The 26,406-nt window shown below is 37.1% G+C and overlaps 2 protein-coding genes across 2 annotated transcripts in view; both read left to right on the forward strand.

The window, feature by feature from the left end:
- The first annotated feature begins 857 nt into the window (after positions 1-857).
- LOC108673824 (programmed cell death 6-interacting protein-like) lies at positions 858-17,872 on the forward strand. Its single transcript, XM_018161700.2, has 12 exons — positions 858-1,248; positions 4,499-4,617; positions 4,944-5,071; positions 5,264-5,417; positions 6,442-6,620; positions 8,129-8,317; positions 10,938-11,048; positions 11,642-11,851; positions 12,364-12,620; positions 13,023-13,530; positions 14,059-14,196; positions 14,811-17,872. The coding sequence occupies exons 1-12, from the start codon at positions 1,037-1,039 to the stop codon at positions 15,120-15,122; spliced, it is 2,517 nt and encodes an 838-aa protein (XP_018017189.1). The 5' UTR covers positions 858-1,036; the 3' UTR covers positions 15,123-17,872.
- A 344-nt stretch (positions 17,873-18,216) lies between these two features.
- The window catches only part of LOC108673816 (protein king tubby 1), a 54,048-nt gene continuing 45,858 nt past the window's right edge, over positions 18,217-26,406 (forward strand). Inside the window, exons 1-4 of the mRNA XM_018161690.2 lie at positions 18,217-19,283; positions 24,794-24,843; positions 24,998-25,142; positions 25,610-25,721. Coding sequence (XP_018017179.2) covers positions 24,803-24,843; positions 24,998-25,142; positions 25,610-25,721 — 298 coding nt within the window. The 5' untranslated portion in view covers positions 18,217-19,283; positions 24,794-24,802. The remainder of the gene's footprint in view (positions 19,284-24,793; positions 24,844-24,997; positions 25,143-25,609; positions 25,722-26,406) is intronic.

Consider the following 26,406-nt stretch of genomic DNA (forward strand, 5'->3'; position numbering starts at 1 on the left):
TAAGTCGGTGTTTTGCAATGATGGGGACGAACCTCACAGATGATCCTCGAAGACGAGGCAAGTGTGTCGCAAAGAGCGAAAAAACTTATCCAATGATTTGGATAAGTCAGGATAAACCTGGAAAGTCTACGAGGAGGATTTAACATATGCTCCGACTTAGTCAGAGCATATGTTGAATCACTCAACTAGTGTTAAATAACTCAACTAGTACTAGTACTAGTACCTACCTTCAGCATGACAGGCCACAGCACTGTAAGTTGATGAGGTCGGACTGTGGGGCCTTGTATTACACGTACCAAACACAGGAGGGCACGCCAGTCTAGAATGAACATAACCCATGGGCCATGGCTGGTAATTATATTCGTGACTGCGTCGTACGTGTGACAGCTGCCTTGCAATGTTGACTTCATTTGTAATGTTTACTTCATAATCATTTGACACGACAGTAGCAGGAAGAAGTCGCTCACTATTCACGGGCTGCAAAATGCAAGAAAGTGAATCGAGATTTCATTCAGGGGCATTCTCGAACAAATTTATCTTCAATACCTTATTAAAAATTAGACTGTGGAGGCTTATGACAGGTAGAGCTTCAAGGATTTAAAAAAAATCCTTCATGAGTCAGCTCCATTTCCGGCAGGAAAAGAAAGATTCCAGAAACCGATGTGTCCAGTGCCGAAAACTTTCATACAAGTATTATAATTGAATCCATATCCAGTGGCTAGCGTTGAAAGAAGGTATTCCTAACACATCATATCGGTATTATTGCAGATTAACTACATCCAAAAAAAAGGGTGTTTTTTTTTTAATTATATGTTTTTTGGGGTGTAGATTACGAATCTGAAATCCATTTATTGAGCCGTGAGGGACATGGGGGACAACCCCACATCCTCAATAAACAAATAAACAACAACATTATTATGACTGCGCGCAAGAAGGGCTAGAGACAGTTGAGCGCTTAGCTACGTGGTTAGAGGCAGTCGAAAAAAATCTGCCTCTTGCATGTAATTTGGATATTGATTTCTAAGTTTATTGAAAAATGGCATTCAAATCGGACCTATTCGGTATTCCATTGAAACGAGCTTCTGACGTTGACGTTTTGAAACCATTGAAAAATTTGATAATATCACGTTATCAGTCGACCGAACAAGAGAGTTTCATAAATGCTGTCAACGAATTTGCCAAACTTAGAAGCAATGCAGTTGGTAAAAAACTGGATTACCATGAAAATTCTCTAGAATTGCTATACAGGTGAGTGTTACTTACTGATATTCAGTTAATCAACTTATCCTCTTTATAGTCTTATCATATAAATGATATACCTAATCATCATAAATCATGAGTTGAAGCCCATCTCAATTATTGTCCTATCACTCCTAATCCTATGATTAGGCTATTTGAAATGCTGCAGAGACAATCTTAGGCAAACATTATAAATGATTTAATGAGTTTTGAAATTTTCTCACTTCTGAGTTCTGGCAGACAGTGACAGCCTGACAGGCTAGCCTAACACAAAGTGACAGGCCTAAAATAAAATACATCATAAAGATTAAGGAATAGCTAACATTTTTATTAACTTAGCTACCCTGAGGCTGACATTGAAGTTTAGAAATAACTCAAACTATCACAATAATAAATTTACCAACCACTTAGGGCAAACGCGGTATATTCCGACACATTAAGGATGCATCGAGAAATGAAAAACTATAAAAAAATAACCGTATGCATTACTCAAGTTCTGTTTGCTTTATGTGACTCGCAAAACAACACCGTACTATGGGCCAGCAACAATGAAACGTCACAAAATGTTGCCATATTTATTTAAAAGCCTTTAGAATGCAAACCTACCAAATCCCTATATTCCGACACTCCACTGTGCAGAGAGTGGATTAATATTGCAAGATCTTTGGCGACGCTTCAGTAGCAAAATTAATGCCTTCAGTAGATCTTGCCGACACATTTAGACTGAAATTCTTTCATTTAATATGTTTGTCAGTCATTGGCCAACTATTTAAAAAAAAGTAAGGTTTCCAGTATGTTGGATTGATCAGTATGCAGTGAAGTTTGTCCGGAAATCAGTTGCGATGAGTTCCCACCAAAAAAATGTAAACATCAAGTTTACGATTATGTAGTTGCGGTCACATTAGAGTGGTCAGACTGCATTATCACATGTTCAGTTGACACTTGCTGTACAATCAGACGGTTTTTAGGGTAAAATTAGTTATTTGGGGTAACATGTGCATGCAACCTTGTAAATAAGTTTGTGGCTTGTAAATAGTTTTTCATTACGGTACTCAGCGTAAATGGCTTTTCATTAAAAATTACCCGGCGACGCATCTTAAAATTACCCGGCGACGCTTAGGGCTTAAAAACCCATATATTGGCGATGCTGCAGCCACCCTCTGCACCATGGCCGACACTGTATGTGGCAATATTTGGCACGTGGTGAGGCGTATTCCGTCCGCGCTTCAAATTCTACTGATCATAGTGGCAAAGCAGAGAGTTTTTTAGACTCTTCCTCAAGTTCATTTTGAGTCCTAAATGTAGACCAGTAAAGTATCCTGGATACCTGCATTATTATACATAATAAATTGGTTTAAATTGTGAGTAAATGAGGAAGTAAAAAATGAACTGTTTCTAAAAAATCTGTGATTTGTCACTATGCTACTGATACGTAATGCCGTCATCCACGTGTTTGAAATCCGTTCGCTGTGTGAGCTGTATTGGAATACAACACCGCTTTGAATTAGAACACTAATGAATATTGAACACTACTTAATTACGCTTTTAATTAACAACCATTAAGCTTTTAACCAAGAAAATTTTAATTTTTGTACATAGCTTGGAACGATCTGTGTGTGTCCAATTCAAGTTGTGACGGAATTAGTTTTCATGTATCTAAATAAATTTCTCAACTTAATCATCTATTAACTTATTTACCACTTGAAATCAGCGAATACAAGTATACTTAGAGGATTCCTAATATATTCACAGATGTATTTAAAAGTCTCAAACCATAATATTCTTCCTATACAAACAGTTATTCACTATTTGGTAGAGCAAGGTCAACTGTCAAATTTGACACATTTTTCGATGATCTCACTGGGTAGCGTGCATTGTCTCTCTTTGGATCTCAATATTTTCCCACTAGATGGCCAAGACCTAGTGTTTTGGCAGTAGTTCGACGCGCAAATGTATGACGTCACCATTTCAACCATCAATGAATGCATGGAACTAAAACAGCTTAATATAAAGGAAAAACTAGAGATGCGACAGAATTACCCACGATGTCGGAATATACCACGTTTACCCTATTATTTAGCTACTTTATAGTTATTCTCAAGAAGTTTTAAAAGTCTATTTATGCTAACAAATAAATATCCATTAACAAACCTATCATTTGTTTTCATGCCTGTATTGAGTTAGATAAAACAACGGAATACCTAAACAAATTTCATATTTGGACCAATGACATGCTTTTCTAGAAAATTGATCCTTAGTAAAGTTTGCACTAGTGGCATTTAGAGACTTTAATGTTTTTGTATACAGAAATATGACTGCTTATCTAATCTTATATTCTTATAATTAGGCCTATTTATTTTTATGAAATAAATTAGTCAAAGACATCATTTAGACATGAAAAAAATATGGAATTGATGCACATGTGAGCAAAATAGTGTTTTTGTCTTGTGCGTGGCCATGGGTAGCCTCTGCCCAATTTTCCAGTGTTGACTATTTGCGTCAAATCTCCAGAAGCATGGATTGAACATCTGTTTCCTGCTCCCAATATGTTTCAAAATCAGATTCAGTTTGAAATTAGCTTTTCCTGTTTAATCTTTGAAAAGTTTGTACTTCATTACAGAATATGGAGAGGATGAAAATTTTCCTACTTGTGAATAAAATTTTGCGGCTTTAAAATGACAAATTTTTCATACATTTTTGATTTTATAGCCCTATTGTACACTTTCTTAGGAATTAGATAGGAGGCAATTCATCTAGCAGGAATCTTGTGGCTTCAAAGATGGCAGGAAAGTTCTATTTGCAGCTGGAAAGGCATATTCCATGCCAGGTTAAGAGTGCTGGCTATTCAGGGGTAGTTCTTAGTTAAGCAGTGATCTTGCATTTGCAAAAGTTTGGCACCTGCCAATTTATTTACTGTATTCTTGAAATGATTTTTCAATTTTATCTACAATCTCTAGAATAATCATGATTATCTTGTATGTTATTTATCAGTATACCATATAAATATTTTTTGAAAATGCATCAAGATTTCTGATGGTTAATACATATATTAGTGAGTGCATTCATGTGGAGTGAAATTGAAATCTGTATTCATAAATGTTTTGGAGCAACCCATGTTATTTAAATATAATTTAGACCTGTTGATAACTTGATAGTTTTACAAAATTGTTGCTCTAAATGTGGATATTAGATAGGTCATATTCCATAGTTTTGACTCTATTCAGATTTAAATATTGTTAAATTTCTTCTATTTTATCAGATACTATGACCAGCTTGTGGCCTTGGAGGGCAAAATACCTGCTGCAGAAATTCAAATCCCTTTCAAGTGGAAAGATGCCTTTGAAAAGGGGTCCATTTTTGGCAGCAGGACCAGCAAAAGTGAGCAATAATAGTTTTTTTTATTGCTAGATGACCAGTTTAAGTGTAACTCAGTCAGAGGTAAATAGGCAATAGGTATCAATGATAATTTATTGTTGATTATTATAGTATTGGTACCATGAATTATTGCTGAAATAATGTGTTCATTAGATGCAACCTTCCATTGGAAGTTTATTCTGACACTATGGTTTCTTCCAATGTTCAGTAAAAAAAAGGTGGTATTTTGATCTATTACCTCTGAATAAGTTGAATGCCAAACATGTTTCTAGAAAAAAATTTTGATATTTGGAACAAAATGTTGCTAATTAAATTATTCTTTCATCCAGCTGTGCCTTCTTTGAGCTATGAGAAAGCTTGTGTGATGTTCAACATTGCTGCTCTTCAGAGCCAAGTTGCTGCTGTTCAAAGCCCAGATTCTGATGATGGACTGAAGCTGGCTGCCAAACTACTTCAGGTTGCCTAAGATTTAGTTCATGTATATTTGAAATTTGATTTAAAATTAAGCTTTCATTGACACACTCGTAATTTCCAAAAATTTTGCTTTAGTTTTGGGATTGGTTTTATAGCTACAAGGGAAATCTGTACTCTTACATTAAATGGTGTTCAAGGGATTCTTGTTGGTATTTATGGTCCTACTTCTGTGCAGCAATCTTCTGGTGCGTTTAACAACCTAAAGGGCTGGGTGCTATCAGCTGTAGGCTCTGAACCAACTGCTGATTTACAACCAGACACGCTCACTGCCCTGTCAGCCTTCATGCTGGCACAAGCACAAGAAGTTTGTGTTAGCAAAGCTATCAAAGGTAAGCTCAACCTTACACATGATGACCTTTTGCTTTTTCCTTTGTACATGGCATTAGCAACTAATTGAAATGTAAAGATAAAAACAAGTGTTTTCTCATTAATAGGTACCTAGTGTAGTTTGCTAGCATGACCTCCACAATGGTTGTGGCCCATGAATGTAGTTATGTGTTTGTGCTAAATGCTGAGGATATTCCACTCGTCTAGATTTTTCTTTAAATAAATTTGTTCCACATTCTGTTTCTAGAATATCTCCACCAAATGATTAGAATTTGATAATAGTTAGTGTATGATGAACACTTGAATTTTCAAATTAATGTCCATATCAATTTGTGCTTGTTGGAGCATCTTATTGTTACCACTCACTATTATGTTGTAAATGATTTTTACTTCAATGGATACCATTGAGAAGGACACAATTCTTGTTTTTTGATCATGTGGCATTTGCACAATGCAATAGCAACACCACTTGTTCTGCAGATGCTCCTTAATTCAACAAGTTGAAGACTCAGTGTTTCAGTCCAACTATTTTCTGTTAACTAGCATTTAGGTTCACAACCAAAGTCCCCAATAACACATCAACGACCTATTCTTGAATCAGTTCATAAACTTTGGTCATATGTAAAATGTCTAAATTTGATATGTGGTGGCCAGCTCAAACCAAGATCACGGACATTTGTGAAATATTTGACTGGGCAAATATGAGTATGTATATGAGGTCTAAACTCATCTAGGAAAGGAAACCAAATGTGGCTCTGCAACCGTTTCTTTCTCCTGTACTTTCATCTGACTTTTGTCTCAGTAATGCCTTTTTTGTTTCTTTCTGTTTACAGTTCTGATACTTTGAACCACTTATTGGATGTTACTGGCTGATCACTATGTGGTTGCTGCCAGTAATTAATTCAAGTATTTAAAATTATTCCTCCAACTTAACTTATTTATGCTTTATTTTATGTTACTACAAGAATTCAATAATTACTATTTTTAATACAAGACCTTAATCCTGGCATGTTTTGTCCACCTCAGAACGGATGAAGTCTGCCGTCATTGCGAAGCTGTGCATGCAGTGTGAGGAACTCTATGGTGAAGCCAGCAAGCAAATGGGCCGTGAAATTCTAAAACCACTCTGGGACCGTGACTGGATTGCTAGAGTTGCTGGCAAGCAGCTTGCTTTCAACGCCCTTGCTCAGTTCTACCAAAGTCGGGTAAGGCAAAAATAATGTAAGCATTTCTGCATAAGTTCCGTTCACTCACCACTTCTGTGCAACACTGTCCACTCAAAGCTCTATCTTTTAATGTCAATATCCATTCGAACTATTCATGTGAAAGGCAATGTAAAATTGAACTATTTCTGTTTGAGTTAAATCCCTGTCTAACTATTTCCATGCAAGTCCTAACTCACTTGGATTAATTCTGCACAAGTCTCTCTGCTGATGCTATTTCTGTGTAATCCCACAAACATTTATAGACAGAAATGAAGTTGAAAGACATGTTGCAAAACTCAACTTATCAGCTTTCAAAAGATAAATTTTGGTATTGAATAGGTACTACTTATCTTCAGTAGGTAATGAATCTTATGAGAGAATTATCATTATGTTCTGAATTTATATACAGCCTTGAATTGACTCAATATAGTCAAATGGGGTAAGACAGGATCGCAGCCTTCATGGGTTAAGAAAGGACCGGCCCATTGCATGCATTCTAATTGTACTGAATTTAATTTGACAAAAGAATATGTTAGAGCAATCATTGCCTGTCATTTCAGTGTTTGTTTCAACCCTCTTCTGCAAATAATTAATTTTTGGTTAATTTTCAAAGAAAACCTATGTAGAGAAGGGTCACAAACACAGGGTCACACTCACAGCTTATCACACTCACAGCTTAGGGTCACACTCACAGCTTATTTGGGAAATAAGCTGTGTCTGGTTACAAAAAATTTTTTGGCCACGTTTGTGGATGTAGGCAGGTAACCTCAAGTAACAAGCAACTTTTGAGACATACTAGGCATTCCTACCTGCTATCATCACTGCCTGACAACTATTCTAAAATGGGGTAAAAAAGGACCGGACATGGGGTAAGACAGGACCACTAAATATTTTTAATCTGTACAGAAAACTGTGTTGTATGCAACAAGTCTGAGTTGTAGCTTTGAAGCCCATTGCATAACCACACCTTATGATAAGTTTAGGATTTTTTAGTTATTCATGGTATAGATGCTACATGCCTGTTAGTGATTTCGGTCCTGTCTTACCCCATCTGACTATATATAGACTTTGTTTATGGTATTCATATATTCTTTATTTCATTTAATTAATGATTGACTGGTTTAGTTGTATTGATTTGACTTGCTTTAAAATGAAATGCAGCATAGTATATTGGGGCAAGCAATTAGGGCCTTATATGACTATGTTTTCTTAAATCTTTTCACTAAATTTTTTATCACTCCTTTGTTGTCATTGAAAATCAGATATGAATTAGAACAAAATAAGTAGCCTTCTTTGAATTGTAATTTGTATGGCCCTCATCTGAAATATTTATCATTGTATTAATGATAGTTTCGATGTGATGCTGCGGGTTTGCAGACGCAGGACAAAATTACTACCATTCTTTATATTTAAATTTGTCTGGTCTTAGTTTTGTTATTAATTTATTTGGTTATCTGGTTATTAATTTAATTGGATGATTCCCTAATAATTTCAATGTGACACTGCAGGTTTGCAACGAAGAGAAGTCAGTGGACGAGGAGATCTCGCGCCTCCGCCACGCACTTGAGCTCTTCAAGTCTGCCGAGACTCGCTCGGGCAATGCAGGGCAAGTTGTTGACCAGATCGCCAGGGCCCAGAGTTTGATGGACGAAGCCGTGAAATACAACGATTTCATTTACCATGAACGCGTGCCTGAGGTTAGTGCAATTGGGGATTATCTAGACCAGTGGTTCCCAAAGTGGGCGATATCGCCCTCTTAGGGGCGGTGGAAAGATTTTGGGGGGCGGTAAGGAAGAAGAGAGCGGTAGGGGGGCGATAGTCCGAAGTCAATGTCAGAAGTTCGAACGGTTGTTTGACGATTTGTAAACAACACATGCAGCACATGACTCCCAGCGATGGTTTTGTCACCCAGATCTGTTTTCTTAACCTCTCCTGGGTTTACGTCTCAGACAAATTAACGGTCGGACTCGCGGCTGGTCTCACGGCCAATTTCCAAATTCAATGATCAAGGAATATCTCTCAAACTAATGAACTTAACTCGATGAAACTTAGTACACGTATTCATTAGGACCTAACGATAATGTTTAGCTCGTGAAAATTGTTTGAATTTTGCCATCGTTTGTTTTTGCCATAGTTATGTGGCAATACGGGCTGAAATTCACTGTGATCAAGTACCTATAATTTCTTCTTAACTACTGAACAGATTCGAACGAAATTTTGAATTTGCAGTCCTAACTACCGAACGGTACGGTAATGTTTAGCTTGTGAAAATTTTTTCGATTGTGCCTTCGTTCGTGATTTTTTTTTTCATTTCACCTTCATTCGTGATTTAAACATCTATATTTAAATTCGCAGTAATCAAGAAATTTTTTCCTAACTGCTGAACAGATTTGAACGAAACTTAGTATTTAAATACCTAACCTCAGCAACGGTGATGTTTAGCTCGTTACAATTTTTTCGTTTTGCCTTCGTTTGCGAGTTATACGGCTATACGTTAAGGGGACCGACTACCCAAAAATTTTCAATTTTGGCGTTTTAAATTACCTAAAAATTTAATGATAATTTTTTTTTGAATTTCTGTCTGGTTCGTTTTTTATATGGGGGAGAAGGGGGGGGGAGGGGGGAAAATGAGAAAAATGGGATAAAACGCGCATAAAAAAAAACTAAGGGGAAAATGAGAAAACTATTCATCAAATTTTTAGGTATGGTCCTTACAAACCGAATGATACGTGTCTCGATGTTGTTGGATGATATTTGTAGGAGGAGATAGATTTTCTAAAGTACCCCTTTTTAGCCGTTTTCTATGAATTTCACGTTTTCTATCAATTTTTTCGAAAAATTCATGGAAGCAAAATGTTATTTTTTCTACATTTTACGTATGTATTTGAAGTTTCATGATGATCGGATAATAACTGTAGAAGTTTTTCCGGAGGGTAGTCGGTCCCCTTAAACCGGCCGGTAGAAAGCAAAATAAAGAAATTGTCACGAGCTAAACATCGCCGTTGAAAGGTTAGGTAATTATATACAAAGTATCGTTGAAATTTGTTCTGTAGTTTAGAAGAAATTTCTTGATCGCCGCGAATTTAATAAAAGGAAAAAAATCGGCGACAGGCCACATCAGGCCTACACTTCAGCGCCGAGATCACTATGTTATGTTAATTTAAGTGACAAATTACCCGGCGATACGGGCCGAATATAAGGAAGTGTGAAATCAAGAATGACTGTAAAATGAAATAAAAATCGCAAACGAAGTAAAATCGAAAAAATTTTATAAGCTAAAAAATCACCGTTAGGTAGTTAGGAATGCATGTATATTCAAAATTTCGTTCAAATCTGTTCAATAGTTTGGAAGAAATTCTTTGATCACTGCGAATTTCGGCCTGTTTCGCAATATACGCGTAACTCACGAATGAAGGCGAAATATAAAAAAAAAGTTACGAACTAAACATCACCGTTAGGTTTTGATGAATACATGATCCAAGTTTCATAGAGCTGCGTTCATTAGTTTGGGAGATATTACTTGATAATCGAATTTGGAGATTGGTTGTGAGACCGACCACGAGTTCGGCCGTAAATTCGCCCGAGACTTTCTAGCTAGGTTTCTAGTGCCGAAACAATTAAAACAGCTGAAAAACATATTGGTTCACTAAATGGGGTTCTATTTATGGAATACACATTTTTGTTTAATCTTTCTCTTTCAAAATTGCAGCGTACTAAATTTCAAGAAAGAGGCGTTCGTATGTGGTGGGGCGCTAGAAATTCATTTGGGAGCCAAAGAGGGCGCCAGCCTGAAAAAGTTTGGGAACCATTGATCTAGACGGAAAAGGCTGTGCTAATAATAATCATTTGAATACACGTTGACCCCTAAGAACACATAGCTGCCAGCCGAAGGACACGTAGCGGCAGATTTCTTGTCTGTTACTTGGTGGGTTTAGCTTGCAAAGCAGTCAGTGATTGCTGACAGAGTTATGAACTCGTGTACCTATATTTTATAGTCCAGCCCCGGTTCAGGAAAGGTCAACTTTATCCATCATAAACGTATTCTTAAAATCATTTGCAAGATGATTTGCATGTAATGCATTTCACAATGTTTCTGGGACATATGGTGAACGCAACACTGAGGATGTACCTACGTCTGTTATGTAATTGTATTTTTTGTGTTTTTTTTTTATCAATCAACCATGGAAGTTTCTGAAGCTTCTCTAGATAGAATATGCAGGAATTTCTAGGTGAAAAATTCGTTTACAGAGCTAATGTGTTCAGGCAAATTTTTGAAATAAATGCTTTATAACTTATTAAATATTTTTTCCTTGGCAGGTTAGGAACTTGTCAGCCATTGAAAAGGCTGCATTGGCGAAGGTTTTGCCGGTGCCTGAGCGCTTCTCCACCAACTTCACAGACCTTTTCGAGAGCCTCGTGCCAGTGCAGGTACGGTGCCTGGGGCTACAATCTACAAACTTTATGAGCTCTTCCGCTCCCTGTCATGTTTACTGCTCCATTGATCGCACAATTTTCCTAGGAATGGCATTGCAATTGCAAGGATAGAGATATTTGGGGTTTCAAGTGTCATTGAGTCGTATTTTATTAGCAGCCCAGAACTATGTAAAATGCTTAAAGTTTAATTAATTTCAATTTGTTTTTACTGACGGCATTCACTTTTGTATTATCCTCTTTTGCTTCTGTCTCCCATCTTCTTTCTGTTTTGTTTGTTCAATCAACCCTATTTCCGACTGTTTCTGAAGTTAAATTGCTTGAATTGGTTGGAGCCTAGGACATAAGTCGTGTATATGGACATGAGTCATGCATATTAACATGTTGAAAAGCATTCACAAAATAATCATGAAGCTAAGATCAAATAATGCACAACTAGCTAATTGTCAGGTGTATAAATGAATTGTATCCATATCCCTTCAAAGATGCTGTACTAACACTGTGTATTTGTATGAGAGTTGAGCGCTCACATTGCAATAAGATTGCATTCGCATTTCTTTGGCTTAGTATTTTGGATGGGTTGTATTCAGGTGCAACAAGCGCTCTCCCAGTGCGACGTGCGGCGACAGGACATTGTCAACAAGGAAGTCAGCAAACTGAAGGGGGCAACGCAGCTCTTGAACAGTGTCTTGGCGAGCCTCAACCTCCCGGCCGCTGTCGAAGAGACGGCGGCTGGAGAGCAGCTGCCGCCCAGCCTTAGAGAGAAGAGTGCAGCCGTCGTCGAGAAAGGAGGGCTCGAGGTAAGTTCATGAAACTTGCTGCGCGGTCTATTATTGCAGTTACTTGTGACATAAATGTCTTTTTCCTCTCGACCCTGTCCAAGTGCTGAAAAATAAATGTAGTCTGTGCATTTTGGCAACGTTCTTGCTTCACCCATCGATATTAAATACTTACCATTCTGCTATTGTCAAAGTACCGCAACTTCACTTCAGTTCCGCAAGTCAAAGAACTGTGAAACTTCAATCGTGATTTCCTGCTGCAGTAGCTGCTGTAAATGTCATGCAAAATTCTTTTCCGAGATGTTTAAATCACTTCCATAAAAATTTCAAATTTAAAAACGAATGAGATTTCATAGATGCAAGTAAACTCGTAATATTGCCTTAGTGTTACGAATGGTTAGCTTCTTTTGATCATGCTTGAACATGTTTGGAACTTCTAAAAACATTGTTGATATAAGCAGCTTGGAGTCACTTGAGAATATTTATATTGTGAAGGATTTTTCCTGGGCACTTTACTCAAGTTATTTTCTCAGTCTTTGGAACGCATCATGAAAGAGCTGCCCGAGCTTCTGCAGCGTAACACCGAGCTGCTTGACGAATGTGAGCGACAACTCAAGGAAGAAGCTGACTCAGACTCACAACTCAGAGAACAGTTTAAGGAGAAATGGACTCGAACTCCATCAGCAACTCTGACAGCAACGTTCCAGGCAAACGCTGCCAAGTACCGCAAGGTTATAGAGACGGCCGTTGCTGCTGACTCTACTGTGCGGGGAAAGCTGGATGCTAACAGGTTAGCACATGCTTTCTATAGAGTGGGATTTAAAATGCCTCATTTAGAGTTTTCAGAATCACTACAGAATTCGGAATTAGTTGTAAAGAATTTCGTCCTGAGCCTTCAATATTGTGCTGACGCTTAGTTGGGGAAATAAATGAAAGGCCAAAGTTTATGTTACCCGGTATTTGATTGTCAGTCTCATGTTTGAGGTTTCATGAATTTTCTTCAGTTGGGGTTAATTTTAAAAATATTATTTTAAAGAACGTTTGCTAAAAACAGCTGCTCTTGTAAGAGCTGTCATTATACTATGTTTTCTATCACTACTTTCTGATATCAAGTTTAGCATACATTTTTTAAACTTTCTTCAATACGAGAAGATTGAACGTTAATATTGAACTAAAATGTATCAACAAACAGGGAAGGCATGGAGATGCTGTCACGTGGTCCAGAGTCTCTAGCCAGCTCGCTGCCCTCGCCATCGTCAGGAGGTGCATCAGGCGACTCCCCCCCTGTGGTGACGCTGCGTAAGCTCATGGAGGAGGTGGAGGCCATCAAGGCGGAGCGCGAGGTGATAGAAAATGAGCTCAAGTGCGCCACTGTTAACATCAGTGAAGTGTTCCTTGCGGCCCTGGCTGCTGATGGCGCCATTAACGAGCCTGCCCTCAGCACCGAGAAGTTAGGCGAGGTGTTCAGGGACATGCAGAGGCAGGTCAGCGACAGTCTAACTCGCCAGGAGCGGCTTATTGTCAACATCCAGGAGAGTCATGAGGAGTTTATGGCTAAGAGCGGCCGAGCTGGAGGAGAACGGGAGAGGCTTTTGAAAATGGTGGCAGCGAGGTACGATGTCTTCATGGAGCTCACTGACAACCTCAGAGAGGGAACTAAATTCTACAACGATCTCACGCAGCTCCTGGTTAAATTCCAAGTAAGTCATGTATCGTGCATCACTCTTTAAATCAGGTATCTTCAGTTTTTGTTTTCCAGAGCAATGTGTTGAGAATTGGGCGGGAAAGTTGTTGTTGAAATTTTGTAGTCTGTTTATGATGCTATCAATATCTGTAAAAATTGCACTATATCACTTAAGTCTTAACATCTTCAACAAAAACTTGACTCTTGTAGACTAGGTACGTATCAGCTGTGTTCACATAACTTTAGTTAACGAGAAACTTCTATATTCTGTTTATTTAATCCTACACCTGGACAAGTTTTATGCGAATAGTTTTAGGTTTACTTCCCAATTAAGTTAATTGTTCAATGATACACAGCATATCGTATATCAAGCATTTTCGCAACCACCCCGGTTGAGTATACCAGATTTCCATGAAGTAGCTCGTTTTCTTCATTTTAGTTTTATTCCATTGGTTTTTTCTCATGCTCAATGAGAATGGAAATTCATCCTAAACTATCATATCCCGTTCCTTATTAAGTACTTGATAAAGGCAAATTTTTGCAGAGTAAGATCACCGACTACTGTTTCGCTCGACGCACGGAGAAGGAGGAGCTGCTCAAGGATCTCACCTCAGGCCTCGCCTCTGCCAACACAGGACCGACGCCCCAGGCCCCCGCCCACCACGCCACCGCTGCTGCCAAGGTCTGTCCGCATTAGGCAATTTTGTTTTACGTGGAGAAAACCCTGTTTTGATATTCCTATTGTGTCGCATCTTTTTTATCTTATATTTTCTGACAAGAATACTTTCCCTTTAGCCTCATAGCCTGATGTTCTATTCCGCCTTATGAAAAATGATGTGTCCTCACGCTATCAATCACTAATTGCTTCATACGATTATGGCTTTAAAATGTGAACTTGTCTTTTAATTGTAAGTTTATCATTGCACACATTGTCATATGTAATGTGTAAGCCACTGTTAGGTAATCTGACTCGCGTCTATCATTTTGAGCACAAAATGCCACGTAATATCGCCGCAGCAGCGAGATAACCAAGGATTCGCTCTAATCTACGTGCAATTTATCCATATTTCTCGTGGTTTATGGATGCAATTCAATTTCCAATTTAGGTCATCAGTACGGGATAAAATCCATGCTAACTAAAGAAGCATTTTCAACTTGAACGAAAAGTGAATGGATGATTTAGCTACCTGTTCTCTGGAGGCAAAACATGCTTGATTAATTATTTTATGTTTGACTTAATTTGTTGAATGTTGGACAATGATTCAGTATTATTATGAATCGTTCGTGTGCCCGCAGACGGCCCCTCCTCGACCTCCTCCCCCCGCCACGGCGTCTGCACCAGCCCCTCCCACCGCCGGCAATCCCTACCAGGGCGCTCCTTATTCCCAGCCTGGTCAACTGCCATACCCTGTGCAGCCACAGGGCATGCCTGCTCCCCCTCCAGGGTATGCGTACCCTCTGTACCCAGTCTACATGCCCATGCCTCAGGGTTACAACCCGTACTTTGCACCTCCTCAGGGGTACCCACAAGCTCCTTACCCCACGCAAGGGGGCTATGCACCAGGTTACCCCCAACAACCTCCTCCTACTTGGCCTCCTAAGCCTTGAAATTTTCACAAACAATAGAAATTTAAATTTCCTACTTGTATGCAGTTGCATCGGGGACTATTGGTGCGACATGACGATATGGTACTGTGTGATCTTTATTCATTGTTTGAGTTTATTGTGAAGCCATTTATAGTTTGTGGCTAGTGCTAACCGTTCAGGTTTTTTTACAATTCATAGAGCTAGCTGTGTCTTTTAGTTAGCGGGGCGATGAGCAACACGTGCTGCAATATGCAGCGCTGATACTCTTCCTAGGGCGTACCTACTAGCAACGCATCTTGCGTCATATCCACTGAAAAACGTAATGAACAGGCGTTGTTCTTGTTTTGAATTCTGTGTCTCAGCACTCAGGTACACAGTTTCGCAACTTTCTCAACACTCACACAATTAATAGTGTCTCATCTCTCGAGTCTATAGTGTCTCGGCGCCCTAGTGCATAACCACTTGGGCATACAGTGTCGCTTAATTTTGCCTTTCAGTTTGTCAAATAACTCAAGCAAATAGTGTGTCACTACTCAGGCCAATAGTGTCTTTAAACTGGGCAAGCTGGGAAACTCACTTACCCGGGCCGCCTACAGATGCATCTATTTTGATTATCTGTGTTATTTCAAAGTTTTAGTTTTGTCCGTTTAAATTTTGTTGGAGTTCTCGTGAACTTTATTAAGCTAGTAGATTGACAGTGAAATAATCAGTGTGAATAGCTTCTTAATTTCCATGCATACCTATGCTTTATTTTTGTAAAGCACTGGAGTAATTTTTTTCATTTCTTTCTCTAAAATTTGGGTATTAGTAAGCCTGAACGTACTCTATTGTAGGATTTTTTTTACTGTCGTTGCGTCATAGATATAATCCGTCAATACCTTTGGAGCGTTGAGACGAAATTGGCATCATTATAATTTGCTAAGCAAGAGCATTTGGTACTCATGCTCGCTTATGCTCATTTTAGCATGAGTATAATTATCTCTGATGTTCACTCTATTATTTTATGACTCCAAGCATTCGCGCAAATTTTTGTACCCACATTTGATTAATAATTTATTCATTTTCTGATGAATTTCTTACTCACTGTGAAATTTATTGTACTCTTTTAATAATACTGTTATCTATTCACTACAGTTCACTTTTTATTCCCTGCAGTTACTGTGTCATGGATAGATTAACAGTCAAATCTTAAGTCTTCACATCTCTAACGCTGCTAACCGACAGATTTTAGTTATAGCTGGTTTTTTCAAGCATAAGTTAATTGTCCTTCGGCAGATTAGGTCATAGCTTCAAGTTAAGGTTCTGCATATATATTTTGACCATACCATCTAATCTTAAGGAACATGTCTTGTTGATGTTTCGAAAATTTTATACCATTTACTATGAATTAGGAAAGCGTGCAGCCATTGACGCAAGAAATAAGGCCATATCTCACAATACTGCTGCGTTTTTTGCTTTAGAGTTTATTTAAATGTGACTGGTCAAGGATGTCGATTACGGTGCATAATGGATCAAAGCCATATATACCTGAAGATTTCAATTTAATGTTATATCGTACATACTACTGATTTGTTCCTTATATTCTGAGAATCCACATTATGGTATTCTGATCTAATGGACTTGATTTGGTTATTTACATTAATTGCTTACTCATGTTAATGTTCTCATTCAGTAAACGCCAAAATATTTCACCATTGACTTTTCTCGTGCCGGTAATGGCTTCATATACATATGTAATGTAGGATGTGATTGCCATCTTTAAGTGATTACTGTTTAGTTACCTATCTGCTTTCTATGAAACAATTGATGCGATGCTCATAGAATTTACTTACATGCTGTAAATTTAGGGTGACAGTTGGATGGCGAATTAAAACGCTATCGTATGCTTCAGGATTTGCATTTCTAGCTTCGTTGTATCTTTTTGTTGTTTTTGTTGCCTCAGCCTGATAGTATATTTTATTTCTGAAGCCTAATATCCAAGGAGTTTTGTTAGTATAAGCTTGTACGAAATACTCTGTCACAACATTTGTGTTAACCGCTAATTAATATCGTGCTTGTTTCTCATCTTGCTCTGCGAGAGGAACTTGGATTTTTTGTGTGTATTTTGAGTTATGTTGCCGTGATTATTGAAATAATAATTAAATAATTTGGAAGTATTCCAGGCTTTCAGTAACTCCGTTTATGTTCTCCTAGAAGTGTCCTTTACCGTAATACTATCCTCAACTTTCTCTGTGGAAACTATTTCTTTAAAATGTACGGGATGTATTCGTTTTTTTCGTATCCATGAGTAGGTATCTATTTTAAGAATCAACAGTGTATTGGTTTGTGTGAAAGAATGTTTTTTACGTTCATTGCTTTCTATTCTACTGAAATGTATGACTATGATTCACCGCTAAAGACTTTTCGTGAAATTCTGTTTTTATTCTTCATGGATTATTGCCGAGTTCAGAGATGAGATGCGTTTTTCCACGTAGATGATATCTTAGTTACATTTAGGACTTTTGGCAGAATCAGCATACACTAACGATAAAATAAGGTCAACATTGAACACATTAGAAGTTCTTATTTCTTCATTTGAATGTCGAGACATTTTGAAAACATTATCTTCAGTTGTGCGATGTCAGTATGGAATCAATCGAGAACAGGTAAAATAAATAGAACTGCTGATCATTTAGCACATGTAAAGTAGCTTACGGGGAATTATATTGTAGCACAACTATAAGAGCTTCGTCTTGTATGTATGAAATGAAACAGTATATCGAATTTGCAAGTTCTTGTGTTTTATTCTGTGTGTGGTAAAACCAGATATACTCGGATTGCGCAGCACGAGAACTTTGAATGAAATCAAAAAGTATGGTATATATGATGCATAGTATACTCAGCCTTAACCCATAGGCACTAGCAAATATATGATGGCGTACATGGATTGTCTTTAATAAGGCCTGCCTCAAAGGTAGTCTTCAAAATAAATGTTACCGATTTCAAGATTAACTATTGTAGTTCATCACAATTGATGATGCTATTGTCGGTCCTTTGGCCATTCATCGTTAATGAGCAAAAATAAGGCTTGAATCCTATGCAAAATCATGTGCCATAATGCTAAATAAGACTCACACTCTTCCTCATACCTATTTCGGTTCATCACATGACTTATTAATGAAATGTCTGAAGATTACGTTGAATATCATCGATTCTTGTAGTTTCTAAAATTGTTGTATTGAACATTAAAATATGAACATTAGTTTTTTCCTTTGCGTAGCCTGTTGATGCCATTTGTTGACTCTTGTTGCCATGGCAACGAACTCGCATGCTTTATGTGACAGTTTGAACTTTGGTCTGGGCCCTGCAGAAGTGTGAAACATTACCTAGTAAATTTTCTGTAGTTACTTGGAACTCCGGATTTACTTTTTCTACTCTGCTATTTAGAGCTCTTCATTGTAAATTAATTCATCATAAATGAAGACGAAAGACGTTCCACGCTCTTCATGAAGGAAACACGCCCTGTCAATTTATTAATTATGCAAAATAGCTATGGAGTCGGTCCCGAAAAATGCGCCCACTGAATTGTCAACTTTTCAAGAACGAGTGAAGTGAGATTTAGATTCTGCTGATAATATTTGCTAAGAAGTGAGATTCTAATGCTATAAATAGAATAGAATAGAATAAACTTGAGCCTGGATTATATTCTCGCCCTGGAGTCCATTTTATTCAAATTCCGAAGTTCATTATCAACTATCAAGTCTAATCAGCCAAGAATTGCAGCCAAGTCTCAAGTTCTCAACTCACAACTAATGAACTATACCTGAAAGTCGAAAGTGGAAGTCTGAAACTGAAAGGTGATTTGAAAAAGGAGCTATTTTTGTAGCTTGTACACAACTACCGTAGAAGAGAGGTCATGGCATTTTGCTGAGTGATGGACTGATGGAATATTTACCATTTTTTTTAATTTGGCATCATATGTCATAGTATGTGTTGTGTTTCAAGTTTCAGTTTCTTAATAGTTTCGATTTTTGAATTAAAGTAAAATATTTACCATAGGTACCTAAGTTGTGTGAAACTTTTTTAAATTCTAATGCTGAAGAAATAATACGGGCTCAATTACCACGCAATAGTGAATAGTCTTCGACGAGGACAACCTTTTGATCACGGCAACCAATAAGGCGCTCGGCTGTTAATTACCAGGTAGTCAATACTCAATAGCATAGTTTAATAAGTTTATTATATGCAAATATCATGAAATATGGCCTGTTATAGAAATTTTGGCTATATTTTTTAGAAAGTATTTTTTGTTATAAATCAGTAAATCATTGAAATCCAGTAACCACTCAGACTCAGTTACCTACTCACCTCACCAGACCTGCTGAGTGCTGACCAGCTATTAGTACTATTAACATAGTGGCAAACCAGAGCTTTTTTAGAATCAGTTCATTTTTAATTTCTGTGTTTATGCACGATTTAACACGTTGGCCGCGATGTGCGCCATATATGTACACGCTGTACTTCTCAGAATTGCGATGTGTACACATGTGGTAGGCCTACATTCAAATGAAAAATACATATTTTTATAAAATCTTATTATACTCTTTCAATTTAAAATTTCAATGATGCAATTAAATAGGCATGTTAGGGAATGCTTTGAAGTCAACTACTGCTTAGAGAAATAGTTTTATTTTTGAATGCAAGTAATACAAAAATTACGAAATATGTGTCCATTGATGAAAGCAATATATATATCTATCTTTGCATGAAAACAAAATAAAATATTTTTTATTGATCTGAAACTATAACATTGTGATTGTGTGTTGCCAACATCACCCAATGTTGGCAATACGTGATTGAAAAACAATTATTGCACATGTATGGTTTTCCTTCACAGTCATCAAAATATTTTTGTACCCTTCGTGTTTCACCTTTGCTACGGCACTTCCCTCATTTGCTGAGAGTTTGTTGTAGCATTCATGGCAGCGCATCCTGGCTTTAGTTCTAGTTGGTTCAATGAAAGTGGGCTGTCCTCTGTCCCACTTGAGAATTTGAGATCTATATCCTGATTTTACTCTTTCTCTGAAATGCTGCTTGTAATAGAAGCTCAAGACAATATATACAATGAATGATCTCTATAAGGTAAATATAACTGAACTAACAATGTAAATACCCTCAATTTTATTCAGGATAATGAAAACCTGGACACCAATCTCTTTCCATAGTAATTTCCATGCGTAATATACATCATTCACAAAAAAGCTAAGAGATACCGGTAGTCATAATGTGTGCAATTATGACTCAAAACTAATGTAGATTTCTTGCGCGCATCACTCACAGTGATAAGAGTGAAAACTTTAGGCGTTTTTCTGCAATATGAGCCATAGATGCATGTCTTTGCTTGGTACACATCGCCCACAGTATTAGAAGTGATTACGATAGGCGGCGTGAGCCAATATGAGCCACAACAGGCATGGCTTCATTTGGTACACATCGCCAGGAATAATGACGAATTTCAACCCTGAGCACGGAAGTTGAAAATTTTATGAAATGACATGTTTGCGAAGTGCAAACCGCGATTTTTTAATCAAACAAAAATTTATGACATTCGAGCCGCGAGATTTCATACCTACTGAAATTATATGATATTAGAGCCGCGAGATTTCATACCTACTGAAATTATATGATATTAGAGCCGCGATATTTCAGACAAAAATAGGACTTTTCCAGACTAGTTGCGAGGGCTATCGAATGGCATCTTCTAAAAAATTCCATATGCTATTTGTAAGGTGCTAGATGCAATGTAAAAGGCTCCTGAATTTAGTGAATTAATCTTGAAATGGGGTAAAAAGGGACACTTGAAATAAAACTCAATTTCAAACATTTGAAGCATGCAGAGTGTACTCATCTATTACTAACAGTACTCTGAAGTCCTCCTCTTTCATTGTAGATGATGTAGATGTAAAATAAATGACATTTTCTGTGATTTTTACTTGTTTTTCCTTTATTGATTTGATATTACCATAATCATTAATTACCGTATTATTAATGTGATATTATTGTATCCATGGACATGCCATTGAGCATTGACAACGACCTTGTCCACTGCAAGCTTCATATCAGCAGCCATGTAGCATTTCTTCAGTATCTGTAAGCTTACAGGATGGTTCGTAATTTTGCACAATTTTAATCGAGTCTAGTGATTTCATTATAACAAAAAAGATCAGGAAAAACATACCTGAAACAGAAAATAATGTTTTAGTAACAACATCATATGTTTTGAAGAAATAAATCATAGTTCAGGTCAATTACTTTTCATTCTATGATGCCTGGTGCACAATTCTATATATAGAATTCTATGTCCAATTTTGTGACGGCCAATGATGCACTAATTTTTCAACGAGTAAATTTTTTTTGCCAAGCAAGGTAAATGTAATCAAAATTCTTTGTTGTTTATCAATTTTTTTGTTAACTGGAGTCTGGAGCCTTTGCTAACTGAGGTTCTACTGTAAATGCATTTTTAAGGCTAAGGGTGTCCCTAATTACCCTGGGGGGGTGTCCCGAGTAGCCCCGTCGCGCAGAAATGGCTGCCATTTTTTTTGGAATGAGATAGGCAAATTCTGTCAATCACATTTTCAAGCTGACACCTGGGTGCAACTTTTATGTAAGTAAAATTTTTCAATACGGCAAATATTTTTTTTTGCTCCAGACCTTAGCAGAGGTACTTTTCCAAAATTGCACTTTTCACACTTTTTTTCAGCGATTTTTTAGAGATAGTAAATGTTTGATTTCTTGACTAGCTTTATACATAATAGATAGTAAAAATGTTGAAGTTTACGCCACTATTTTTAGTTTTGCAATATTTTGATTAGTTTAGCTGGTACAACATTTCTACAAAATGTGGGACGTGCATCCCTATTTACCCCGCCCGTCCCTTTTTACTCCGTTTGACGGTATATTTTTTAGAAAGTATTTTTTGTTATAAATCAGTAAATTATTGAAATCCAGTAACCACTCAGTTACCTACTCACTAGACCAGCTATTACTATTAGGGTAGTATTAGTATTGTCAAATGTCAATGCAGATAAAATTGCCACAGCACTTTGCCACTTCCCGTACCACCATATTGAGTTACTGCCTAGGTAGCTAAGCTTCGTAGAAATGATGTACTACTTTATAAGCAAAACTGAACCACATTGGTGATTGGAGAGAAATAAATTTGACAAAGTAATCCATGAGAGAAAACTAAACTAGACAAGTGTCAGGAATGTCAGCAATAGTTTTGTTCTTATAATCTTATTAAACTTGTCAAAATATAATTTCTCTTGATTCATGTACTATTACTACAGAAGTTTACCTATTAGAAACAGTTTTACTATCCTATTCATTTGACCTTTTACCATTGCAATACAATAAGTTTATAAAATTCCGATTTGAACCATGTTGATGGAGAACTATCTACTTGACATCTGGAGAAACTGGGCTCACCTGTCGTGTTGTTTGCTGTCACCCATGGGCCATGAATGAGTGAAACCACCTGTGTCTGACAGACTGATAGTCAGTCACAATAGACTGATCACAGACTGATAGTCTGTACAATATTATGTGGAAATACCTACCATTCCCCTATCTATGTTCATTGTAAAGCTTAAAAAATGATCTAACATTTTTTTCATACCTACCGTCAACCGGGGCAACTCGGGACTGGCGGGGCAACTCGGGACGCACCTCCAACACGGCGTAAAACTGTTATAACTAATTGGAATATTGCAAAACTAAATATAGTGGCGTAAACGTCAACATTTTTCCTATCTATGTAGTATAAAGGCAGTCGAAAAATACGACATTTACTAGCTTTGAAAAATTCCTGAAGAAAATGGTGAAAAACGCTGTTTTGAAAAGTTACTTCTGCTAAGGTCTGTAGCAAAAAAAATATTCGCCATCAAACATAAATTATGTTATATATGGTAATTTTATATTAACTTCCAAGCCGGTCTAAGTTACCCTGTCAGGGCTGACATTAGGTGGTCTAAGTTCCCCCATTTGGGGGCAGCGCCCCCCATTTGCAAACTATGACACTTTCCTAAAATTTGTCATTTGCATATGTAACTAGAAAAGTTCTACTACAATGCATCAAAACCTGGAGTTTTTTTCTGAAAAACAAAAAAAATTGGAGGGGGTACTCTGACAGGCTTTAAATAATAGCTTTTTTTGTGGGTCACATTTTTAATTTTTTAACCTATTAGATATGCAAACTTTTCAAATCTTTCTATTGTGTTATGTAGCCTCAGTATTAGGCCTTTAATGCCCATTGGCAAAATTTTTCTATGTTAAATAGTTTTTGAGTTTTGGGGGTTTTTGTTAAAAAATGAAAAGTGGTCTAAGTTACCCTGGGAGTCTAAGTTACCCCATTTTATGGTACTTGACATCTGGAGAAACTGGGCTCACCTGTCACTGCTGTCAGGTTGTTTGCTGTCACCCATGGGCCCTGAATGAGTGAAACCACCTCCACCTGTGTCTGACAGACTGACAGTCTGTGGACAAAATCTCCCATGCCTACAGGTCTTGCTTAATTAAGTTGGTAATTGTAGGGACATGGTTCATTTTCCTATCAAAAATTCCTGGAAATCACATGTGTGAAGCATTTTGAAATCTTGGTTTATGGGAGGAAATCTGCCTGACATCCCCCTGTCTTAAGTTGATCCCAGAAACACAATGAAAATTCACCATCATTAAAAATAATTTCATTGACACAAGAGAAAGTTTCTTTGAGCTATTGTTTGTTCTGGGCAAAATTATCCAGATTCAAGGCATATTTTGGTTCACCTCACCAGCCTCATTGGGTGGCATTGTTCCAATTTTACTGGGTTCTTGATTCAAAGTATAGGTATATGCATAGATATTTATAATTATTAGGAGTCATATGGGACAATACCACCGTCATCTGGGAATTGTTTGAACTCCATGAAAATTTAAATGCACTCTCTGGTCATAAATTGTACATGTATAATCAAGATATTTATAAACATGACAATTTTTGATGTCCATTGATTGATTCCTTCATGCAATCACTTAAATGGTCAAAATACAGATGCAAAATCTACAATATTATCTGGAAATATGTACCATTCCCCTATCTATGGTACGGTATGTTCATTGTAAAGCTTAAAAAATGCTCAAACATTTTTTTCATACTATTTAATGGTTGACTTTTAGGTATATTATCTTGGGACTTGGAAAGACTTGTAATACATTTAGTATATTAGATTTGTATATAAATATAACCGAGATGTAAACCAATGAGCTAAGAATTAATCTTTTTAACAGATTACCAATGTATAAAAATGGATGACAAAGTTTTGAAAATTTTGTTGGTTTAATTTAGAACATTTTTGTAGAATAATCTTCCACATTTTCTTGATTATAACTCCTATAATAAGTTCATGAGAATCTCATTAATTTGTCTCTCAATAATTTAATTGTTTTACATTTTTAGACATGATTTGTGTGTACCATATATATATTAGTCTACTATAAACAATACTTAAAACAAACTATAAATGGAATTGAGCCAATCTTTTTTGAAATGCAGACATATTGTGGGAAGCAAATGCAATGTAATTAATTATACCTCTGATAGGTATAAATATACATATACCAATATATGTGTTCCATGGCTGGTATTTTATCTGCACACTATCTTTATATTCCAGACATTGAAGATGACTTCTGATGGCATGCCCTGGTCTTACAATTCTGGCAGGTATTTGAACCTTGACAAGTAAAAATTTTGCATGATTTTTTTTGCATTGACTCTTCATCTCATTTCTTATTTGTTGATAATACATACATATAACAATAGAAGACATGTCTAATGCATATGAGAAAATATTCACACATTGGCAATTTTTTTTCAGTGGGATGTCAGCATGGAGTAACAATGACTTGAACAGTAGTGGCCGGAGCTCGGGCTCTGCTGTGAGCAGCAGCAAAGCTGACAGCAAAACACTACCTGGGCTTGTGGATGATGATGTTGCACGGCAGCAGAAACTTGAAAAGCAGGTATGGGGAGGGTGCAAATTCAATGTGATGCACGACCATTGAGAGAATATATTGTGCAGCTTGTATATATGAACCAAGGAAACTTGAGATCAGTAATTCGCAACCTTTCCTTGTTTGTGATGAAATTGAAAAAGTTGGAAAGCACAATGAATTCCTATTTGTTCAGGTGTAACATTTCAACCTCTCTTCCACTAATGGAAAGTATTTTTCAATAAAGTTTTTCCTTCAGTATTACCCTTGACCTAGAACACAAAAAACTTTTTTATAATTTTAACATTTTCTCTCCCTATTGAAAATGATACTCGACTTATGTTTAAATGTCATGCTATTTTGTTGACCTTGTGAAAGCATCTCTTCTTCTCAATCACTTGCATGTCATTTGTACTGCTGAAACAATTTTCTTGCTTGATGTGTTTGCAAATTTCTATTAACTTATTCACACGACTTTGCCACGCCACGTGTTGTAGCGCAAGCTCCACGAGGCGAGGTCAGCGCGCAAGCGTCTCAGCACAGGCCTCATGCAGCCCTCTGAACGCGCGACCTCAGCTCGCTCCCGCCCTTCCTCCTCCGTCCTGCACGGTGAGTAAACTTAAGATATTCATGTTTTGTTTTGTTTTCTATTAGAAACTTGTTATTCTAAGCTCTTCTGTTGTCAAGAAAGTAATGTTAAATTAATTTTTGTTCGTCTAACGGAGTTTCGTTTGTTGCGTCTGACCCACATGTGTAGATAATTTTCGGCTTTAAACACACTTCTGCATCGGTGATAAACTGTTCAATAAAAGTTTAAATTTTAAATTACTAACATTTTCTCATTAAATCCTCTACGTAAATTTTCACTGCACTTCTGCTGATATATGTAATGCTCTGCTTGCATCCATTTGATGTGACTTGTTTAGCTGTCAGCTGAATCTGAAGTATTTAAAAAAAATTTTCGTGTTGGATGTTAGGTTTTTTTTTATTCTTCACCTGACTCTGAATACTTTTTCATTAATAATTTCCGTACATTCTTGTTCGGTATATTTACACGACTCCTTAGTGTGAGAGGCAAGTATAGGTAGTTGATCTGTGGTGAAAAAAAAATGATCCTCTCTTTCAAATCCGACAGTTCTAACCTCATCAGCGCATTCTGCATCCAAACAGCAAAGCTTAGAGTGTGGAGTCCAGAAACGTCTGTGTTTGATAAAACAACGTCTGAATAGTCAGTGAAGTAATCTCGGTCGGTTTTATTTCACTAGACTATCGCAACAAACTTGTATTTATTGAG

The sequence above is a fragment of the Hyalella azteca genome, unplaced genomic scaffold, assembly GCF_000764305.2.
Source record: "Hyalella azteca isolate HAZT.00-mixed unplaced genomic scaffold, Hazt_2.0.2 contig7695, whole genome shotgun sequence".
Classification (NCBI taxonomy): domain Eukaryota; kingdom Metazoa; phylum Arthropoda; class Malacostraca; order Amphipoda; family Hyalellidae; genus Hyalella; species Hyalella azteca.